The sequence below is a fragment of the Brachyistius frenatus genome, unplaced genomic scaffold (assembly GCF_029030835.1).
Source record: "Brachyistius frenatus isolate BFR_SWC_R1_liver_20210118 unplaced genomic scaffold, ASM2903083v1 Contig_176, whole genome shotgun sequence".
Lineage (NCBI taxonomy): Eukaryota > Metazoa > Chordata > Actinopteri > Embiotocidae > Brachyistius > Brachyistius frenatus.
This window is the reverse complement of record NW_027210775.1, coordinates 565,200-582,350: the sequence shown is the minus strand read 5'-3', so window position 1 is coordinate 582,350 and position 17,151 is coordinate 565,200. Positions and strand designations below refer to the sequence as shown.

The 17,151-nt window shown below is 47.8% G+C and overlaps 3 protein-coding genes across 5 annotated transcripts; 1 reads left to right on the top strand and 2 right to left on the bottom strand.

The window, feature by feature from the left end:
* Positions 1–64: 64 nt before the first annotated feature.
* On the bottom strand, positions 65–2,152 carry LOC138632166 (uncharacterized). Of its 3 annotated transcripts, XM_069717507.1 has the most exons (3): positions 2,059–2,152; positions 1,172–1,780; positions 65–1,135 (listed from the first exon to the last, which is right to left on the bottom strand). In XM_069717507.1, the coding sequence occupies exons 1-2, from the start codon at positions 2,150–2,152 to the stop codon at positions 1,179–1,181; spliced, it is 696 nt and encodes a 231-aa protein (XP_069573608.1). In that variant the 3' UTR covers positions 65–1,135; positions 1,172–1,178. The 3 variants fall into 3 exon arrangements, with proteins under 3 accessions (XP_069573608.1, XP_069573607.1, XP_069573609.1); XM_069717506.1 differs by having other exon boundaries at positions 65–1,780; XM_069717508.1 differs by having other exon boundaries at positions 65–1,780; positions 1,952–2,114.
* Positions 2,153–2,216: 64 nt separating this feature from the next.
* On the top strand, positions 2,217–8,236 carry armc5 (armadillo repeat containing 5). Its single transcript, XM_069717501.1, has 7 exons — positions 2,217–3,506; positions 3,600–3,630; positions 3,749–3,859; positions 3,962–4,856; positions 4,952–5,694; positions 6,001–6,133; positions 6,363–8,236. The coding sequence occupies exons 1-7, from the start codon at positions 3,114–3,116 to the stop codon at positions 7,756–7,758; spliced, it is 3,702 nt and encodes a 1,233-aa protein (XP_069573602.1). The 5' UTR covers positions 2,217–3,113; the 3' UTR covers positions 7,759–8,236.
* An 849-nt stretch (positions 8,237–9,085) lies between these two features.
* On the bottom strand, positions 9,086–10,361 carry cox6a2 (cytochrome c oxidase subunit 6A2). The gene is made up of 4 exons (XM_069717512.1): positions 10,215–10,361; positions 9,776–9,851; positions 9,406–9,548; positions 9,086–9,275 (listed from the first exon to the last, which is right to left on the bottom strand). Exons 2-4 carry the CDS (start codon positions 9,849–9,851, stop codon positions 9,186–9,188), a joined length of 309 nt encoding a protein of 102 aa, XP_069573613.1. The 5' UTR covers positions 10,215–10,361; the 3' UTR covers positions 9,086–9,185.
* Positions 10,362–17,151: the final 6,790 nt, after the last annotated feature.

The following is a 17,151-nucleotide window of genomic DNA, read 5'->3' as shown; positions in this document are numbered from 1 at the left end:
AAAACCAGACGACTTCAGTTTGACCTAATTTTTGTGTTCAATTTTACAAATTGAATTATTATTATTTATTTTTTTAAGTACTCATACCAAGAAGACTTTAATATTCATCATAGATTTAATGAACTACATGTTCAGTACAATTACTTTATTTTGAAATAATCAGACAGGTGAGATTGATATTGAGGTGAGATGAAAGAATATTATATTCCTTTGGATTGTTTTTATTCACTTACATTTACTTTGAGTGTTGGCCGAAGGTGTTTGTATGTTCTCACAATTAAATTAACAAAACCAGAAAACTGTCAAGTAATAAGATTATTATCAACACAGTTCCTGTTTTTTATCTGTGATAAGAGAAGGTCAAAACCTTCATGAATGTAATATTTATTGTGGGGGTTGATGATTGAAACGCATCTCATGGTTGAAAAGAATCCACTGGAGGTGATATCAAGCTATAAAGATATTCAACTGTTGTACTAGTATTATCAATACTGATGCCTTTGGTTTTATTTGAAATAATCGCATCAATAATTATGAAATTTATCTAAAATGTATTGATATTTCTTATGAGTGTAATTCAGTGTTGCAGTTCCTCATGTGACCACTGGAGGGCGGTGAACTTTTCAGCATAAACCCCGTGAACAGACATTAGTGATGGAAACAAAGGGCATCTTATGACTAGAGAACCATTGATCTCCTCTCAGTGGATACATCAGTGATAAATATTAAAAATTATAACTTTTGATGTGATAATATGTGTTGTGTTGATTGTTTCTGTTTGCTTGTTAAGATGGAAATATGTCCTCCACTGGTGCAGTCACGGTTCGATGCCTGATTTGTGTCTTGATATTTTTATTTCTCTCCAACTTTCATAAATCATAATTTTATTCAGGTATAAAAATAAATGATTGTTTTGTTCTTTGGGACACAAGCAGAAAGTATCTTCAGGTGAGAGCGTCCTCATACTGTCCGTCCCTTCTGCTTCACCTGCTGATGTCCAAACTGTTCCTGCAGTATCATAAAAGTTTTTTTGTTTTTTTTTAAGGCCAAACAGCAGCGACCTCTCCGTCCTAACGTCCGTCCTAACGTCCGTCCTGAGGTCTGTCCTAACGTCCGTCCTAGCGTCTGTCCTAAGGTCCGTCCTAAGGTCCGTCCCAACGTCCGTCCTAAGGTCCGTCCTAGCGTCCGTCCTTCGGCGTCTGTGTGCCGTCCTTCTGAGCCAGGCTAGAGATGGCCTGCGCCAGGTTGTTGATGGCCTCGATCTTCTTCTCCTCCAGCGCTTTCTGCTGCGCCCACATGTTCATCTTCCTCTCCTGCAGCTCCATGTACAGCTGCAGGACGTCCTGCGGGGGCCTGGCGGGGCAGGGGGCCGTCGCGGGGGGTGTCGGGAGGATCGGGGTGAACTTCTTGCTGGCTATGGCCTTGCCCACTTTGGTGCCGCTGAGCTTGGCCCTGCGCTCGGCCTCGACCTCCTCCCGGCTCTTGCCCAGGACCTCGTCCATGGCCTTGAAGAACTCCCAGTGGACGCCGGCCGCCCCGAGCCTCTTGGCCCGCTCGCCGTTCTTCCTGTACGTGGCCAGCATGTTCCTCCACTTCAGGTCGCACTCGTAGGCCTTCACGGTGACGTCGGTGACCTCCGACTCCCTCAGCTTGGCGTTCACCTTCTCCGCCAACAATTCCCACAGTTTCTTCTTCTTGCAGACCGGCTGGTCGAAGGCCGGGTCCATTTCCAGCCGGGTGTTGACGAGGTGCCACGTGGCCCGCAGGGTCCAGATGAACTCTGGAGGTGAAAGAAGGCAGGTCGCGTCATCGGCTGTTAGATGGGACCTTTTTTATTTATTTTATTTTTTAAAGGTTGGATCGTTTTATTAAAACACAGGTTGTCTACAGAAAAACACCCGTTTGAATCCATAAATCACCAGATTACTTATAATTGTAATTGATGACTGACATCAGTGTTTGGTGGAGGTGTCCCGGGGCGGCCGGCTGGCACTCATCGGGCCCTCCGCGCTTCGTGACCGGATGAAACCTGTTCCCCTTCAGGCTGTGAGTACTAACCTGCTTTCGCTCTATCGCTGTCCATACTGGACACCACCGTCTCTTTTCCCTCCGCTTCAGTGTTTTGTATCACAATTGTCTCGATTACCTCCATGCTGTCAAAACCACAACCATTACAGCTCAAGTTGTTTATTTATATATTACGGTGTCTATCGCGGAATTTAACAACCTTTCGGAGGCACCGATGCGCTTTCTCGCGTGGAGAAAACCGATGAGTATAACAACGTCGCTCGGCATCCTGGGAAATGTAGTCCGGACAAGTTGACGGACGTGTGCTGTTTGAGCAGTCAGGGCCTCCGAAGGAACTACAATCCCAGAACGGCTTCGACGTGTCGGCGTGTAAACCGCTATTTGTCCCCGGCTTGGGGAATGTAGTTTTCTGAATCAGGAAATAAACTAGTAGATATGAAAGGCGACGAAAATAGAACTACAAGTCCCACAGTCCCCGTCACCGGCCCGCCTCCTCAGCCCCTGCTCCCTCCCTCGGCCGCCCCTGTTTTGTTGTTTGGCTAAAGATGGCGTTAGCGGCTAATACAGGCGAATGCATCTTGTTTCGCCAAATTTATTCGGCCAGTGGTAACAAAACATGGATAAAATAGAGCTTTAATTCGTCAGTCGATGTGCAAAAATATGGTACACTGAGAAAATACACGTCCACTACGCAGAATAACGTTTGTTCGGCCTTCTCACGATGTAGGCCTGTTTTTTTTAAGGGAGTGGACCGAAGCTGTTGGAACTCCATCTCCCATCAGCGACCGCGGCATCAGGTGGTACAACTTTCCTTTCATGCTGGTATCTGTAGTTTTCTGATGACATCAAAATGTTATTTTTTTTTGTGGAAACTTTAGAAAAATTTCTGAAAATGGACTAAATACGAGCAGCTTTTCACAGGTTGAGTAATTTACTTGGTAATTTAAAAAGAAAGGATATGTTATTTATTTTCTCAATATTTCACTGGAAGTTTCCAGTGATGCCTCAGGGCGTCAATGGTATTTGTCTAAGGTGAGAAGAGGGAAAATAAAGTGAACCAGTTGCCTGTTAGTCAAAGAGGGAGCATGGCTGCATCACCTGTGCAAAGCGACAGGAAACACTCGAGGGCCCCGTCAAAAGAAGGGCACCCGTCCCCCCCGGAGGCGTCTCTCGCCTGGTGCTTGGCTCACCTCTCCAAACCCGGACCGGGTGCTGAACATCAGGGCCACGGCCAGACGGATTCGGGCGGTGGCAGAGAAGTGGACAAGAGGTCCAAAGTCGCTCAGTGGCGAGCGCTGGTCGCCATCCGGACGCAGCACATCAAGGGCGACAGGGCCGGCATCGCCAGCTTCAGGAGTCACGGGGGGCTCGGGCCCCTGTTGGACCTGCTCAAACACCCCGAGTGCTCGAGGAAGACTCTGGACCTGGCGCTGAGCATCCTGGGAAACTGCTGCACTGAGCTGGAGACGCGCATCGAGGTGAGATAAAAGGGAGTAACAGAGGAAGTAGTGATCTCTGTGTATCAAAGCACCCGTTAAAACCTCTCACTTTTAAATTGTCGTCTTCTGCAGGTTCGTAAGCTCGGTGGAATAAATATCGTAGGTAAGTGTTGATTTACCTTCTTAATTACTTTATGTGCATTCATCTTCATTAATAGCGACGGAATTGAGTGTTTTCTAACAATTCATGTCATATAAACAAATCTCTTGGCTTTGCCCAGTGGACATCCTGAAGAGAAACGTGGCCCTGGAGACGGTCCAGAACCGAGCAGCCCGGGTTTTGGGGAACTTGGCGATGGATCCAGAGAGCTCCGCCCTCATCCACTCTGCCGGTGGGTTGGAAATATCTGCAGCGGCGTGGAAGTAATCGTTGTCATCCTGTTTTGGTATCTCCGTCGTTGGACCTCTGATTCTGACCCGTTCTGTTCACACAGGTGGTGTTCCTCCACTGCTCCTCTGCGTGTCGCTGTCCTCCGCCCCCTCCTCCCCTACGCCCGCTCCACCCAAAGAGCCCTGTCCCAAACTGGAGTGCTCCCAGTCGGCCGCCCGGGCCCTCCTCTACCTCTCCGACACGCCCTCCAACCGCCTCTCGCTGCTCACCCAGGGCACCTTATCCGCCCTCGCCCCTCTCATCGCTCCAGAATATCCCCAGGGGTTGAGGCGGGCGGCGCTCAGGACCCTCCACGAGCTGACCCGGGGATGTGGGGTCGAGTGCGCCAGGGCGGCGTCCCGCTCCGGGGTCCTCTCCCAGCTCGGCGTCATGGCGTCGGGCGAGTCCGGTAAACCTTTCGAGGAGCTGGCGCTGAAAACGCTGGCCAACATGTGCTCCCAGGGCTGCCTGCGCCCCCTCGTGGGGTCGCTGGGGGTCATCCAGAAGTTCACCGAGGAGGTAAAGAGGGACCCGCTGAAGTCGGGAGTCTTCCTCAAGGCTCTGTGCTTGTGCTGCAAGGAGGCGGTGAACCGGGCCAAGGTGAAAGAAAGCGGCGGGCTCGAGGTGCTCGTCGGCTATTTGTCGGCCCATCAGAGTCACCCGCTGTCCCGGCTCGCGATTCTGGCCTGTGTAGACTTTGTCTTTGACGAGTCTGCCATGGAGCAGCTGCAGGAGTTGGGGTTGGTCCCTCTCCTTGTCGCACGACTGGTGGAGTTCACCAGAGGGGAGGAGGAGTCGGCGGAGAGGATGGACGTGAGCCTCTCCTCCGGCGCGTCTCCCACCGAGCTCCTGCCCTCCTCGTGCTTCGACTCCTTCGACTTCCCCCCCCCGGAGGGGTACAAGAAGGAGGAGGCTGGGAGGGAGCAGGGTCTGTGTTCCTCCAGCTTTTTAAGTCTCAGGTACGGAAAACGAAACACATTCACTCTCTCAGTTTATCGTCTTGCTTTTCTTCTATGTTGTTTATGTGCGTCTCCGTCTCCGTCTCCGTCTCCAGGTCCTGGCTGGTGTCTGAGGGGTTGATATCTTCCGAGGGGGACCTGCTGGACTCCTCCGGCGTTGACGGGGAATGGGGAAGTCTTCAGATCCCACCGTCTTCATCCCCTCAAACCTCGTCCCCGAACCCGTACTCCAATTCCTCTGTTAAAAACTCCCCCGCTGTCTCTTCTGCTTCTAAAAAAGCGTCTCAACCTTCCCCGGTGTCGTCTTCACCTTCGTGCAAAGTCACCGACGCACCTCCGACCCAGCCGAGCGCCTCCGCCGTGTCCTCTCCGACGAAGACGCCCCAAACGCCCGTCTCTCCGTCAAAGTTCTCGTCCCCGCAGAGACGGAGGCAGCGGCCTCACTCGGCGGCGTGTTTGACTAAAGTCACTCTGGACGCGCCCCCGTCTGTCCCCCGCCAGGCGGCCTACAGCCACCCCTACCACCCCGAGCCCTGGACGCCCGAGTCCCCCATCCTGCTGCTGCTCTCCCGCTTCTCCCACGCCACCGACCCGAGCGCCGCTCTGGTCAGCTCGGGCGTCATGTCCGGCCTGCTCTACTACCTCACCCAGCACCGGGACCCCAGCAGCAGGTGCTTCCGCATGCTCTGCCGGCTGAGCTGCAACCCCAACTGTTTGAAGGCGCTGGTCCGGACCGGCTCCGTGGCGCTGATCCGTCACCGCCTCTGCCAGAGGGAGGGGGTGTCGGAGGGGGACGAGAAGCAGACGGAGCGAGTGAAAGCCAAAGTCAAACAGCTCGGTGAGACGGAAACTGGAGAACATGCAACATATAAAACACAAGCTTTGCCCTGCAACATGTATAAATAATGCAATTTTTTTTTTTTTATTAGTATCATGAATTAAATGTTTAAGTATAATTTTGATTAGAGATGTACCTATAAGATACATTTTATTAATCCTGCAGGGAGGTTTTCCTGAGGACAGATATGATACTATAGCACAGTTCTTTTTTTTTTATGTAAGCAAATGGGAGGTTTTTCTTTACAATATCTAATCATTAATATTTGAAACGAGGGCAGTTTGTGACTCTGTTGTGACTCTGCAGGCGTCGCTCTCCTGAATAATCTGCGCGTCCAGTGTGAGTCCGGCTTCGGCTCCGGGGTTCTCGCCCACGTGATGCTGTCGGGCTCCGAGTCGGACAAGATGAACTGTGCTCTGTCTCTGCCGCTCATCAACAGGTGAGGAGACGGACGGACGGACGAATAGAAAACAACAGAAATGTTGACACTTCTCTGTCTGACAAAACAAAATCGACTTTACGCCCATAAAACCGTTTTACATGTTGTTTAGTGAATGTTTATTTCTGCCACTACAATAGTCAGTGATTTATTTTGATGACAGTTGATTCATAAAAATCCCATAAAGTGACCGTAAATGAGCTTCATCACGTTTCTGTTCCTCCAACAGCAACAAGTCCCTGTTGAAGAAGCTCCTCGTGGACAGCGGCGGGCTGCTCTCGGCTCTTCAGCCCCTCGGCTGCGACCAAGACGACGACGATGACGACGATGACGACGATGATGATGATGATGATGATGAAGACCACCCCGCTGAGTGCGGCAGACTGCTTTCCGACTTGTTGAATTCACCACATGCAGGTCTGACCTCTCAGCGCCGCTCGCTGTACTTCTCTCTCCTGATTGGCTGCCTGTCCGCTCTGACGGGCGCCGTTAAAACCGAGCTCGACAAAAAAACGGCGAACCCGATCGCGGCGGCGTCGCTCGGTGAAGCGGGCGGAGCGTCGCCGCCTCCCTTGAAAAAGCCTCGCCTCGCCGACACCTGTCCGTACGCCGCCTCCAGCTTCGACCTGCTCTTGCTGCTGGACGACGGGACTCGCGTCCCGGCCAACAGGGGGGTCGTGGGCGGGGCGGAGGGCGCCGACGGCGTCGGCTCCGAGTACTTCCGGGCCCTGTTGAGAGGCGGGTTCGGAGAAGCTGCAGAAGAAGCCATCGCCATCAAAGATGTCAGCGCAGGTATGTTACTGCCAGTGCTGCATTACCTGCACGGATGTCGCCTCACCGAGGACCCGACGAGAAGAGGACGGTGTCGGGTTCTGGACGCGTTGGTCCTCCGCGGACTGAGTTTCTGCGAGAAGGAGACGGACCAGCGCTCAGAAGACTCATCCTTCCAGAAGACTCCTTTAGGTGAGACGATGATCGGAGCCTGCAGGTTTTTGGTGAAAGAGCTCCAGAGAGAGTTGGAGGACGTCTGCGTGTCTCTCCTTCTGTCCCGCTCCTCCACGAAGGCTGCCGGTCCGGCCGCAGAGGACGACGCCGACAAGGCCGCGTCTAAAACGGACCGAGAGCTCCCCGAGTCCGCCGAGGAGAACCTGGCGAGTCGGACCTCCGAGCTGGAGCTGACCGGATCTGAGGCGCGAACGGAAAACCTGCCGGGACAGACGAGGAAGCTGAACAGTCCCCTACAACATCACGACAGTAAGAAGACGCCAACAGTGCAGAAAGTCAACAGAGGACTCGGAGGTGTCGCTCCTGTTCCCGAGTCGGTCTGTGGATCAGCGGACAAATGTCTCGACCCAGAAGAGTCGACGTTAAAACCCCAGAAACCAGCAGCTCGGGGTTCTGAAGCCGCTCTGCTCCCACAGGTGTACTGGTTCTCCCAGCGGTACAGCTACCCAGCGCTGGGCCGGGCCTGCCTGTCTCTGCTGCTGGGCTGCCAGGACCGGCCTCGGCCCCTCTGGTCCTCCTCCGTCGCCGGGCGGTGCCTCCGCAGGCTGGCCAGAGAGGCCGACTGCACCGAGACTCTGAAACTGGACCTGCTCAGTCTGGCCTCTGCAGCTCTGAGCTGAGCGAGGAGGGAAATACTGAGAGGGAGTCACTGGCACGAATTCAGAGGGCACAAATTTATAATTGGTTGCCATCGGTTACAACAGTCCGATTACCTGAAAAAAAAAAAAAGAACAAACGCTGGATGAATTTCCTCAGATGTGACTGTTGATTTATTTTCATAATTTTGAAGCATAAATTAAGTTTGGATGTAATTGTAGCCCGTCCCAGCATGACATCATTTTCTTACTGTTGATGGATTAATTTCAAACTTATTGCGATTTTATTTTTAAAGTTTTATTTTCATTTTTTTTATTTTGGGAAAAGTTAAAGCAAATGTCTAACAGTGCATTTGATAAATGTCATGTAGCTGGAATCATCAGGGTCGGCCTCTCGGGCCGGTTGTTTATTTTGTACATAGAGATGATATGAAATAGCAGATATACAGTGTTTGAGCTTCAACTGTAAAATGTATGCCACTGAATATATTGTTGAACATCACTTTGGTTGCAGTTTCTTGTTGTTGGAGTTTGAGTGTACACAAAAAAAAAAAGGGGCCGTATGATGTCTGGATAAGTATGAGCTCGGCTCCGCCCACCTGTTGCTCACAGCTCCACTGTCTTTATACGTCTGGAAACTCTGTTGGCATGAAGGTTTGCTGGTCCGCTCTGAAGGGGCGGACCAATCAGAGGCCAGTGGGTGTAGTGCGATGAAAAGCGTTTGTGACGGTAGAGCGAGAAGAAGCAACGGTTGCAGGATGACGCAACTTCCTTTATTCTTTTCAAATTAAAAGCTCTCTATTATTACATATTCTAGGACTAAAACCAGGAGTGTGTTAGTGTGTCAGGACTTCTGCTGCAGGTCTGCGGCAGCCTCGAGCCCAACTCCGAAGATAGAAATCTTTAAAAAACCATGGGTCATGAATGTACGCTTTTATTTTGAAAAACGGCTAAATAATTTCATATTTTTTACGTTTTTAGCAAACAGTACTCGGAGATGTGCATTTTTTTGGGGGACTATTTCCAGCTGTAGATTATTATACATCTCACGCCCTGGTGAGAATTTGCATTGTTTTTGGACAACAGTGAACGGAGCTCTGTGACACCGTGGAATAAGACATGCGATGTGTTCCCAGGATGCTTTAAAGCCTTAAATGTGCAGGACTTTAACAACTCCGACTTTGATCATTATATATGAAAAGCCACGATAAGAGACGGCGGTGCATTGTAGTGTAACACTTTGCATTGTTGTTTCCATAATGAGATTTAAAAACACTCTTGTCTCAACGCCACACATTTGGACGGCTGATTAAATTGAGCACTACTCCAAATTAAAAACAAACAACTCTCATTGTAATGCAGCACAAAGTAGGTTTTATTGGACGGCGGTGCTGCTCGGCCCGATCGACCGCTACAATCAAGCCGAGTACACGGCAGCGGGTCGGACGCTCTCAGTGATGGGAGTCCTCGTAGCCGCCGGGCAGCGCGTTGGTGTGGGCGTTGTGGAAGAGAGAGTGGTTCCCGTCGCCCCAGGGAAATCTCTGCAAGGAGACGTCTTATTATTATTATTATTATTAGTTTTTTTTGTTAGACATTGCTTTCTTTCTTCTTTTTTTTTAAGTGTATACGGCTGCAGACGAGCTGTTAATAAGTCGTCCCTGCGTGACTCACCTTGGTGCGGATACGCAGGTGAGGATACGCCACGAACTCCGGCGGCTCGTGAGAGTGCGCCTGCATCTTCATGTAGGCGTTGGCCATGCACACGGCGACGCCGGGAATGGCCAAGACGAAGCTCAGTATCTTCCAGGTCCTCGCTGTGGAAAATACAAACAACAACCAGTAAAAGTACACAGAAAACACAGATTACATGTCTTCTTTTACTTTCCTAGTTCCTGGGTATTTGATGGACGTGCAGGCCGGCTGCCAGACACGTCAGTTATCAACTTCAAGACTCCAAACTGCATGCGAGTTAGCGGAGCCTTTAAATCTTCAGGGTTTGAAGCATTGTTGGCGTTGCATTTAGTTTTTGTTTGGCACTGACCTCCTCCTTCTTGGTGTGAATGCGACGCAGCAGCAAACACCCGGCGGGCGGCCAAAGCGGCTGGAGACAGAGACATCTGCAGAGGAGACGGACGGAAACAGGTGTAAATACGCAGAACTCACATTAACATCTCGAATGTGATAAAACAGCAGGAATACAGTCAAATGTGATGGCCAACATAAAAAAAGAAAAAAAAAGTAAAATACTTAGGAGCTTAAAAATGCACAACATAAACAGATAATGCAAAAATAATATCATAAAGTGACAAAAAATGGATGTGTAGTCTTTTAAAGTGAAATATGAATCCTACGTCCCCCTAGTAAACTAACTATTGCAGTCAGGGCTGCAGCAGGGCCTACTAGCTCTGCTGTGTGGAGAGAGGGCTGATAGTCATGCTCCAGTTAAAATACAGTCAAAAACATATCAAATAAAAACTTACTGTTTCTTCAGGCTGGAGATATTCAAAGTGATTTATTTATTCTCTTATGTTTGTGGCAAATTGTCCTTCCTTCTTGTTTGTCCTTCAGTCTGTCATGAGCTGAACTCTGTGTGTCCGACTCCTCCTCATTTCAATCTGTCTCTGAGCCAAGAAACTTTTATATTTGGACAAGTGCAGAGGTGGGTGGATACGTGACGGAGGAGGAGGAGAAAGAGGAGGGGCGGAGGGAGGAGCAGGGGGAGGTGGTGCTGCATAGGAAAACAGTCTGCATTACAGAATTATAATAAGACATATTTATGCTCATTAAAGGCTTTCCAGGTTTTTGTCAGTTAACTTTTAGTTTTGTTTTTCAGATGAGAGCAGCAGTGAAAGTCAGTCACTCACAGAGACGCAGTGGTTCAGCTGTGGGTCAAAGGTCAAATATAGTCTGCGGGTTATTTACATTTTTTATCTATCTTTTCTTGAAATTACAAGAACACTGATAATCTGAAGTCACATATTTTAGCCATCGAAGCCTACAGCACATAATAAGACAAACAATCATTTATGTTTTAGGCTTTTTAAAGTTTGACATGTAATAACTAATACCAGTTTCTTGGCATAAAAACAAACAGTAAGTATTTTTTTTAATGAAAGTAGACAAAGTAAAAAAAATTAAAAAATCAACTTCTAAAGTTCTGCAAAGCAACATGTGGATCAGAGTGAAGTTCAGTCACTGAAAGTGTTGTTGAGCTGATGGTGGAAACGTTCTGCTCTGGTGCTGCTGCTGCCGGTTGCGCAAGAAAAACTGCAAAACTACAGGAAAGAAGGGACGTAGATATTCTGTCCACCAGATGGCGTCGTGTCGCTGTGAACAGGATGTCTTTAAACTGCTCTTTGTTCAGTTACTCAGCCTCCTTTCTGCAGTGAGCTCGTTTCCTCCTGGTGAGAGTTCCTTCGTGATTGTGTGCAATCCTTTAAACAGACTTTCTGTTGTCTGGTTTACCGCACGTAGTTTGGACGTCGAGTCCATTTGTAATTATTTTACGGCTCTGACAGGTGAAAAAGTCAGTTTTTATATTATCTTGTAAATATCTTCAGGAAAACGTCATGTCCCGGGTTTGAATGTATTTGTTTGTGCTTCATTCTCCCCTCCGTCGAGTGTTAATTGGCCAGCTTTGTCGTCTGGACGTCTTCGGGCTGCAGAGCAAACAGCAGCGAGCCAGCGGTGATGTCAGCCGGCCGTGCGAGCCGCCCGCCTGAACGTCTGCTGTTTTTTTGTGGGCAAGAAGCTGAAGCGCCGTCTCAGCTGGACGACACGGAGACGCTCGGAGGTTCTGGATGTGCTGCAGGCCGCTGGAGGCCAAAACTCCAGAAGCCTTTCGCTGATGTTAACTTGTTTTGTTGGTTTGTCTGTTTTTTGTTTTGTTTTCCGTCTCGTTCTCTTTCGAGCGTGATATCTCAGGAACGCCTCGATGGGATTTCTTCAAATTTGGCACAAACATTCACTTGGTCCGAAGCATGAACTTGATTCAAATTAGCGGTCAAAGGTCAAAGGCCGAGTTCGCTGTGACCTCACAGAAGTCAAGAATTTGTACGGGAGTTCAGACAAAATTTCACTGACTAACAGGATAAAATTACGACGTGACAACAAGTCTTTGGAAGAAGCAAATGTTAAGTAACACAACAAACTAAGATGCTGAACTCGGTCCTGCTAAACACCAGAGTTGTCGTCATCTCTGAGCAGAGTGTCGGTCCCGTGTTGGACACATCCGCTCTTTTGGTTTTCCAGGATGATTGACATCCAGAATCTACTTGAATCAGAGGAACTCAACACGGCAACAACGCAGACATACAGACGGAGGGGAGAACAAAACGGCGGCTAAACTACACTCGTATATTCCACAAGTATTTACTGGCCGTATCCATTTGTGATCAGTTTGGGGGATTTTAAATCCTCCTTTAACCGTTTCGTTGTGTGAACTTGAGTTCGGGGGGGTTTCAACCCTCCTCGACATCCCTTCACACCTCCTCGGTCTGTGTGCACTTCACGCCAGCAGAAAGACAACCGTGCGTATTGTGCGCGTGATGCTGGAGCGAGTTGAAGGCGTCCGCTGGCAGCTTCTCCAACCGTCCCGTCCCGTCTGCATCTCGTAAAAGCCGCGGCTGCCTCGTCCACGTCAGAGCAGCTCACACCTGAGCAGCTCACACCTGAGCTCTCTGTTGAATTTATGACGACGTCATGGCGACCGTTTTCTCCGGCCGTCGTTACCCTCCGAAGACGTTTTCGACAGATGCAGAATCCAAGAGAACATACAGATAAACTGAACTTCATGCTTTTTATTAACTAGATTTCTTTACCTTTACTTGAAAGTTGAAAGAGAAACAAAATTGGCTTCGATCAGAGAATGCAGAAAAGATTCCTGCTGTAACTGAACATGAGTTTAATTAATATAATTAGTAGTTGAGTCAAACTAATTAATAAGTATATTAATCCCTTCACTGACCTGTCTGGACCCTCACAGAAAGATCACATGGGTTTTCTACATGATCACATGTATGACACATGTTGCAAATTGATAACATGGAAAATATGTGGAAAGGTTTTGTCATGGGAATAAAACATGGACAAAAAAACACATTTCATATGTGCACAGTGACATGGATCACGAGGTTGTTTTTTTTCCTGTGCGGTGTGTGTAGGTCCAGAGTGATGAACCGGGTCAGCTCCTCTAAGAGAGGGTGAAACGTTAACGACGCTTTTCACCAGCTCAAAGATGCTCTTTTCACAAAGCTTGTGTCTCTGCATTGATAGACGTAAAAGTGGGAGTGAGACGGGCCTGCAGTGAAACTCAACAAACCAGGAGGATCCAGAATCCGTCGGCGAGGTCGTCTCTGCCGGACGGAGGCGACGGGTGGAGCGACGTTTCTCCGCCGTGGAAACTTCCAACGAACTCGTCTCGTGCAGACGGAGCGAGCGGAAAGAAAGTTCAGCGTCCATCATGTGCCGCGTTGGATGTTTTTCCTCCAGTCTGACAGAACGGGGAAACTGAAGCAGGCTTTTTACTGCAGGCGACTTGTTTGAGGCAATTTTTGATGTTTTTTTGATGTTTAATGTTCAAGTTGAAGATATTTGCTGATTGTTGCTCAATATTTCTGGGAGTCACAGCCAAGACGTCAAACTCAAACCATGCTCCGCTGCCGTAAAAAAACATTGACCGAACTGATATTAATATTTTACTAATCATTTCTGAGCATTAAAATAATAAGTTATTACATTTTCATCAGAAAATAGCTTGCCAAGTAAGTTATTTTTTGCTTTGGTTTTTAATGCTAACATGACATTTATTTTGTAAAGATAATATAACCTAAGTTTTATCCTTAGATAATACTAACTTTTACCTCTGCCAGACGTCTGGGGACGATGCTGTCTCAATAAAATGGACCATGATGGGACATTTTTTCACACGATGCGTTTGGAGAAATATGTCAGTTCAGGATGCCGGTCCGTCTGGTCCCTCTCCTCCTTTAACTTCAGTCTTAAAGGGAGTTTCCCCAACGCATCAACCTCCCTGTGACCAAACAGTGAATGTTCTGCACTGCATAAGAAGTAATGAGATGCCCTGATTGAGTACATTTTGCATCTTTAACACCAAAACGTTGTATTTTGGCTGAGAGTTTGATTTATAATTAGCAGATTTTCAGGCGTCAGACACAAGTTCAGCTGAAACACCGGCCTGAAAACCGGCGCCAGCACAAAATCGCTGTGTAGGTTGGTGTGTTCCTGCCTTAACGTGCCCGCCACATGGAGCTAACATTCAGCCCCCCCTGGAGGTGGCCCACAGGGCTTCGCAAGCTGGAGGAGGAAGAGCGTAAAACCTCCAATAAATACTGTTCCAGTCCCGGAGGGAAAAAAAACAACTTGCTGTAGCTTCGAGTCTACAGAGAGTGAAAGATCATTTTACCAGTGTGACGGTGTTTGTTCCACCAAAACAAAGCTGTTCATATCCCCGGGAGGAAACATGAAGATGTTCAAGTTTGGAGATGGAACAATGGAGAGTACAGCAACAGCAGGTGGTTCGCTGCATATTAAATCTGACTGCGTATTTGATTGGAGTTTAATGGATTTTATTGCAATGTTACAGCAAGTTTATTACAGAGAACCAGTCACACAACTATCGATCATGGGGACGAGTGGGAGTCCATCCCCCTTCGTCAGCAAAATAACCGAAATACATCCCCCCTTGTTAACCTGGCATCCTCCGATGTCCCCTTACAGTTGCAGAGACGCCCTCAGCTATGTTTCATAGGGTTTTGATCACGAGTTGTTCAACCACTGAGTTGCATTCTGCTGACCTGCAACTATTTAGCTCGATAGAAGCACATTGTGCACCATATAATGTATGATGATAAGTATTTTACTACTGCTGCGTTGTCTGTCAATTTACATAAACATTGATTGACAGATCGGCCTACATATCCGCCATCTCACGTCGTACACTCATGGTTTTGAGTCACGGCTTTTTTGATGTAGGCTATCTGAATTTGTCTTTGTTGCTTTATTCTTACAGGATACGCAGGAAGGCGACCGACAGAATTGCCGTCTTCGCTAGTTCGGAAGCGGTTTGGGGCAGGAAGTGACCATATTTGGACGAGCTGGGGGAGGAGCGAGTGGTGGCTCTGACTCGGATCTGTTTGGAAACCCAGGCACTACGCCCCGCCCACCTATAACGGAAACTTGACTGCACCACAGACCTGTCAATCAAACAAACACGGCCCCAAAAACTCGTCTTTTCGAGGCCAAATATCCAATTAATGGACCATCAGGGAACTAATAAGAAGGAGTGACTTTAGCAAACAAAACCACAATAACTTGTGGAAAAAAAATTATTTACTTTTGTATTTGATGAGGGAGGTTGAATGGGAGTCTATGGAGCCGGAGGCCTTTTGGAGTCGACCCCTAGTGGCACGCGGTGGTATTGCACTTTATGATACTTCAGAATTTTTTAGACCCAGAAGCTCCGTCACACTTTTACATACGATCTGTGCTTCAAACCAACGCTTTATCCAACATTTTTAGCAAACAATAGTCTGACTAACATGTTTTTTTTGCCATATTTTCCAGTCAGTTCTACAACCACTCTCCAGCGCTTCAACTGAGACGGTAACCGGTCGTTTTGAGGTCGAGGTGGAGGTCAGCACATTCCCGTCACTCCTTTAGATATTTATTTCTCCTCTTTTTCCCTTAAAGGACACATAAGGACAGCACACAGCTGAATGTCATTTGTATGTATATATTGGGGCGCACAGTGTTTCTAATATGGCCGACCGCAGTGAACCGGCCATCCAGATGTGTCTCCACAAACTGTCATATAACTCTTCTCCTGGTAAATGAGCCAACACAGTCTGCAGCAGCCAGACTTTAAAAAAAATTTTTTTTAAAAAGGGAGCTCTGAAAACATGCAGACGGATAAATGTTTAGAGGGTGAACCCATGGGGTGACGGAGTCGTGACTCAGACGTGGGTTGTGTTATTGTCTTTCGCTCGGTACCACCAGGGGAGACGATGTGGTGGTCCGAACCTGTGACTCCAGTTTTCCTCACTTTCTCCCGGTCAGACGTTTGCATCGAGGGGCCGTCGTGCCTGAGGGTCAAGACGTAAACTTAAAGATGACATGAAGAAGCTGCCTGTCGTATAAAGGGACCTCCCACAACTATAGGATGTGAAGATGACCCCGGAGCGCGACGCTGAGGCCGCCGTGGGCTTGATGCTTGTCGTGCACAGTCTCAACACTTTCAGGAACAGAGAGCTCAGTGAGATCACAATGCTCCTCTGTACAGCTGGGTTTTAATTGAGCTTTTTCTGCAGCAGCATACTGTGTTTCCACATTAAAACACTTAATCGTGCAGTTACCAACATGCGCACACATCCACACACAAATACATTAATGATGTCATATTTACTCGGCAGTTTCCCGTGTCTTTTTTTATTTTTATATTGGAATTAACAGATTCAGTTTGCGTGCCCTCATTCTTCTCTTCAGGAGGTGTAATGTTTGCTGTATTAACAAAAACCAGGAAAAAACACACCTGCAGTTAAACAGTGTTTGACGCAGGTGAGTTTATTTGGGGGAGGAACGTGTTTGACAACCTAATTATCTGAAAAACAACAACAACAACGTAATAAAAAGTGTTCTGTCGTTGGATGCTGTATTTGCACTGGTGAGTGACTGTGTGCTTTATTTAGCTGACAACAATATTAGCACGGAGAAATGTCTTTTACTGACTTTTCACTGAGGAGAGCTTCATAATAGGATCTTCATCAGCTGTTCTGGTCTACAGAGAGTTGTGCAGAAGGTGCAGAAGCGCAGCTTGTTAGATGATGAAGCATCTTTACGGCCGCTGCGACAGACTGCAGCGTCTGTGTGCAGAAAGACACCTGGACAGCAAACTGAGTCCTCTGTCTCCTGCCTCGTCTCCTCTCCGACTCCTATACGTTGCATTTTTGCATTTTATGAATCTTTCTTCTTATTTTTCATGCTTGTCTTTTTAGCGCAGCCACAGTAAGACAACGTATTGAGAACAAATCTTTGAGTTTTTGCGTCCTCGTGTGAGTCAACAGTTCAGGAAATGGAAAAAAAAATACAAAGTCAGACTTCACTGAGAGGAATTTTTCCTTTCTGACTGTTTTTAGGTGCAGTTTCTTTGTTGTTATTTCCTCTTCTACACAAATAAGATGGAGGAAATAATTTGATCTTTACACAGTGAAACATTATCAGATGGATTTCTAAATTTTAGCTTTCAGGAAAATCTGTAAAATGCGGTTTACATGTTATTTTCGGAAGAATTTTCAAGTGCAGGAAAACAGACAAAATGTCTCTTCCCGTGTGTGTGTGTGTGTGTGTGTGTGTGTGTGTGTGTGTGTGTGTGTGTGTGTGTGTGTGTGTGTGTGTGTGTGT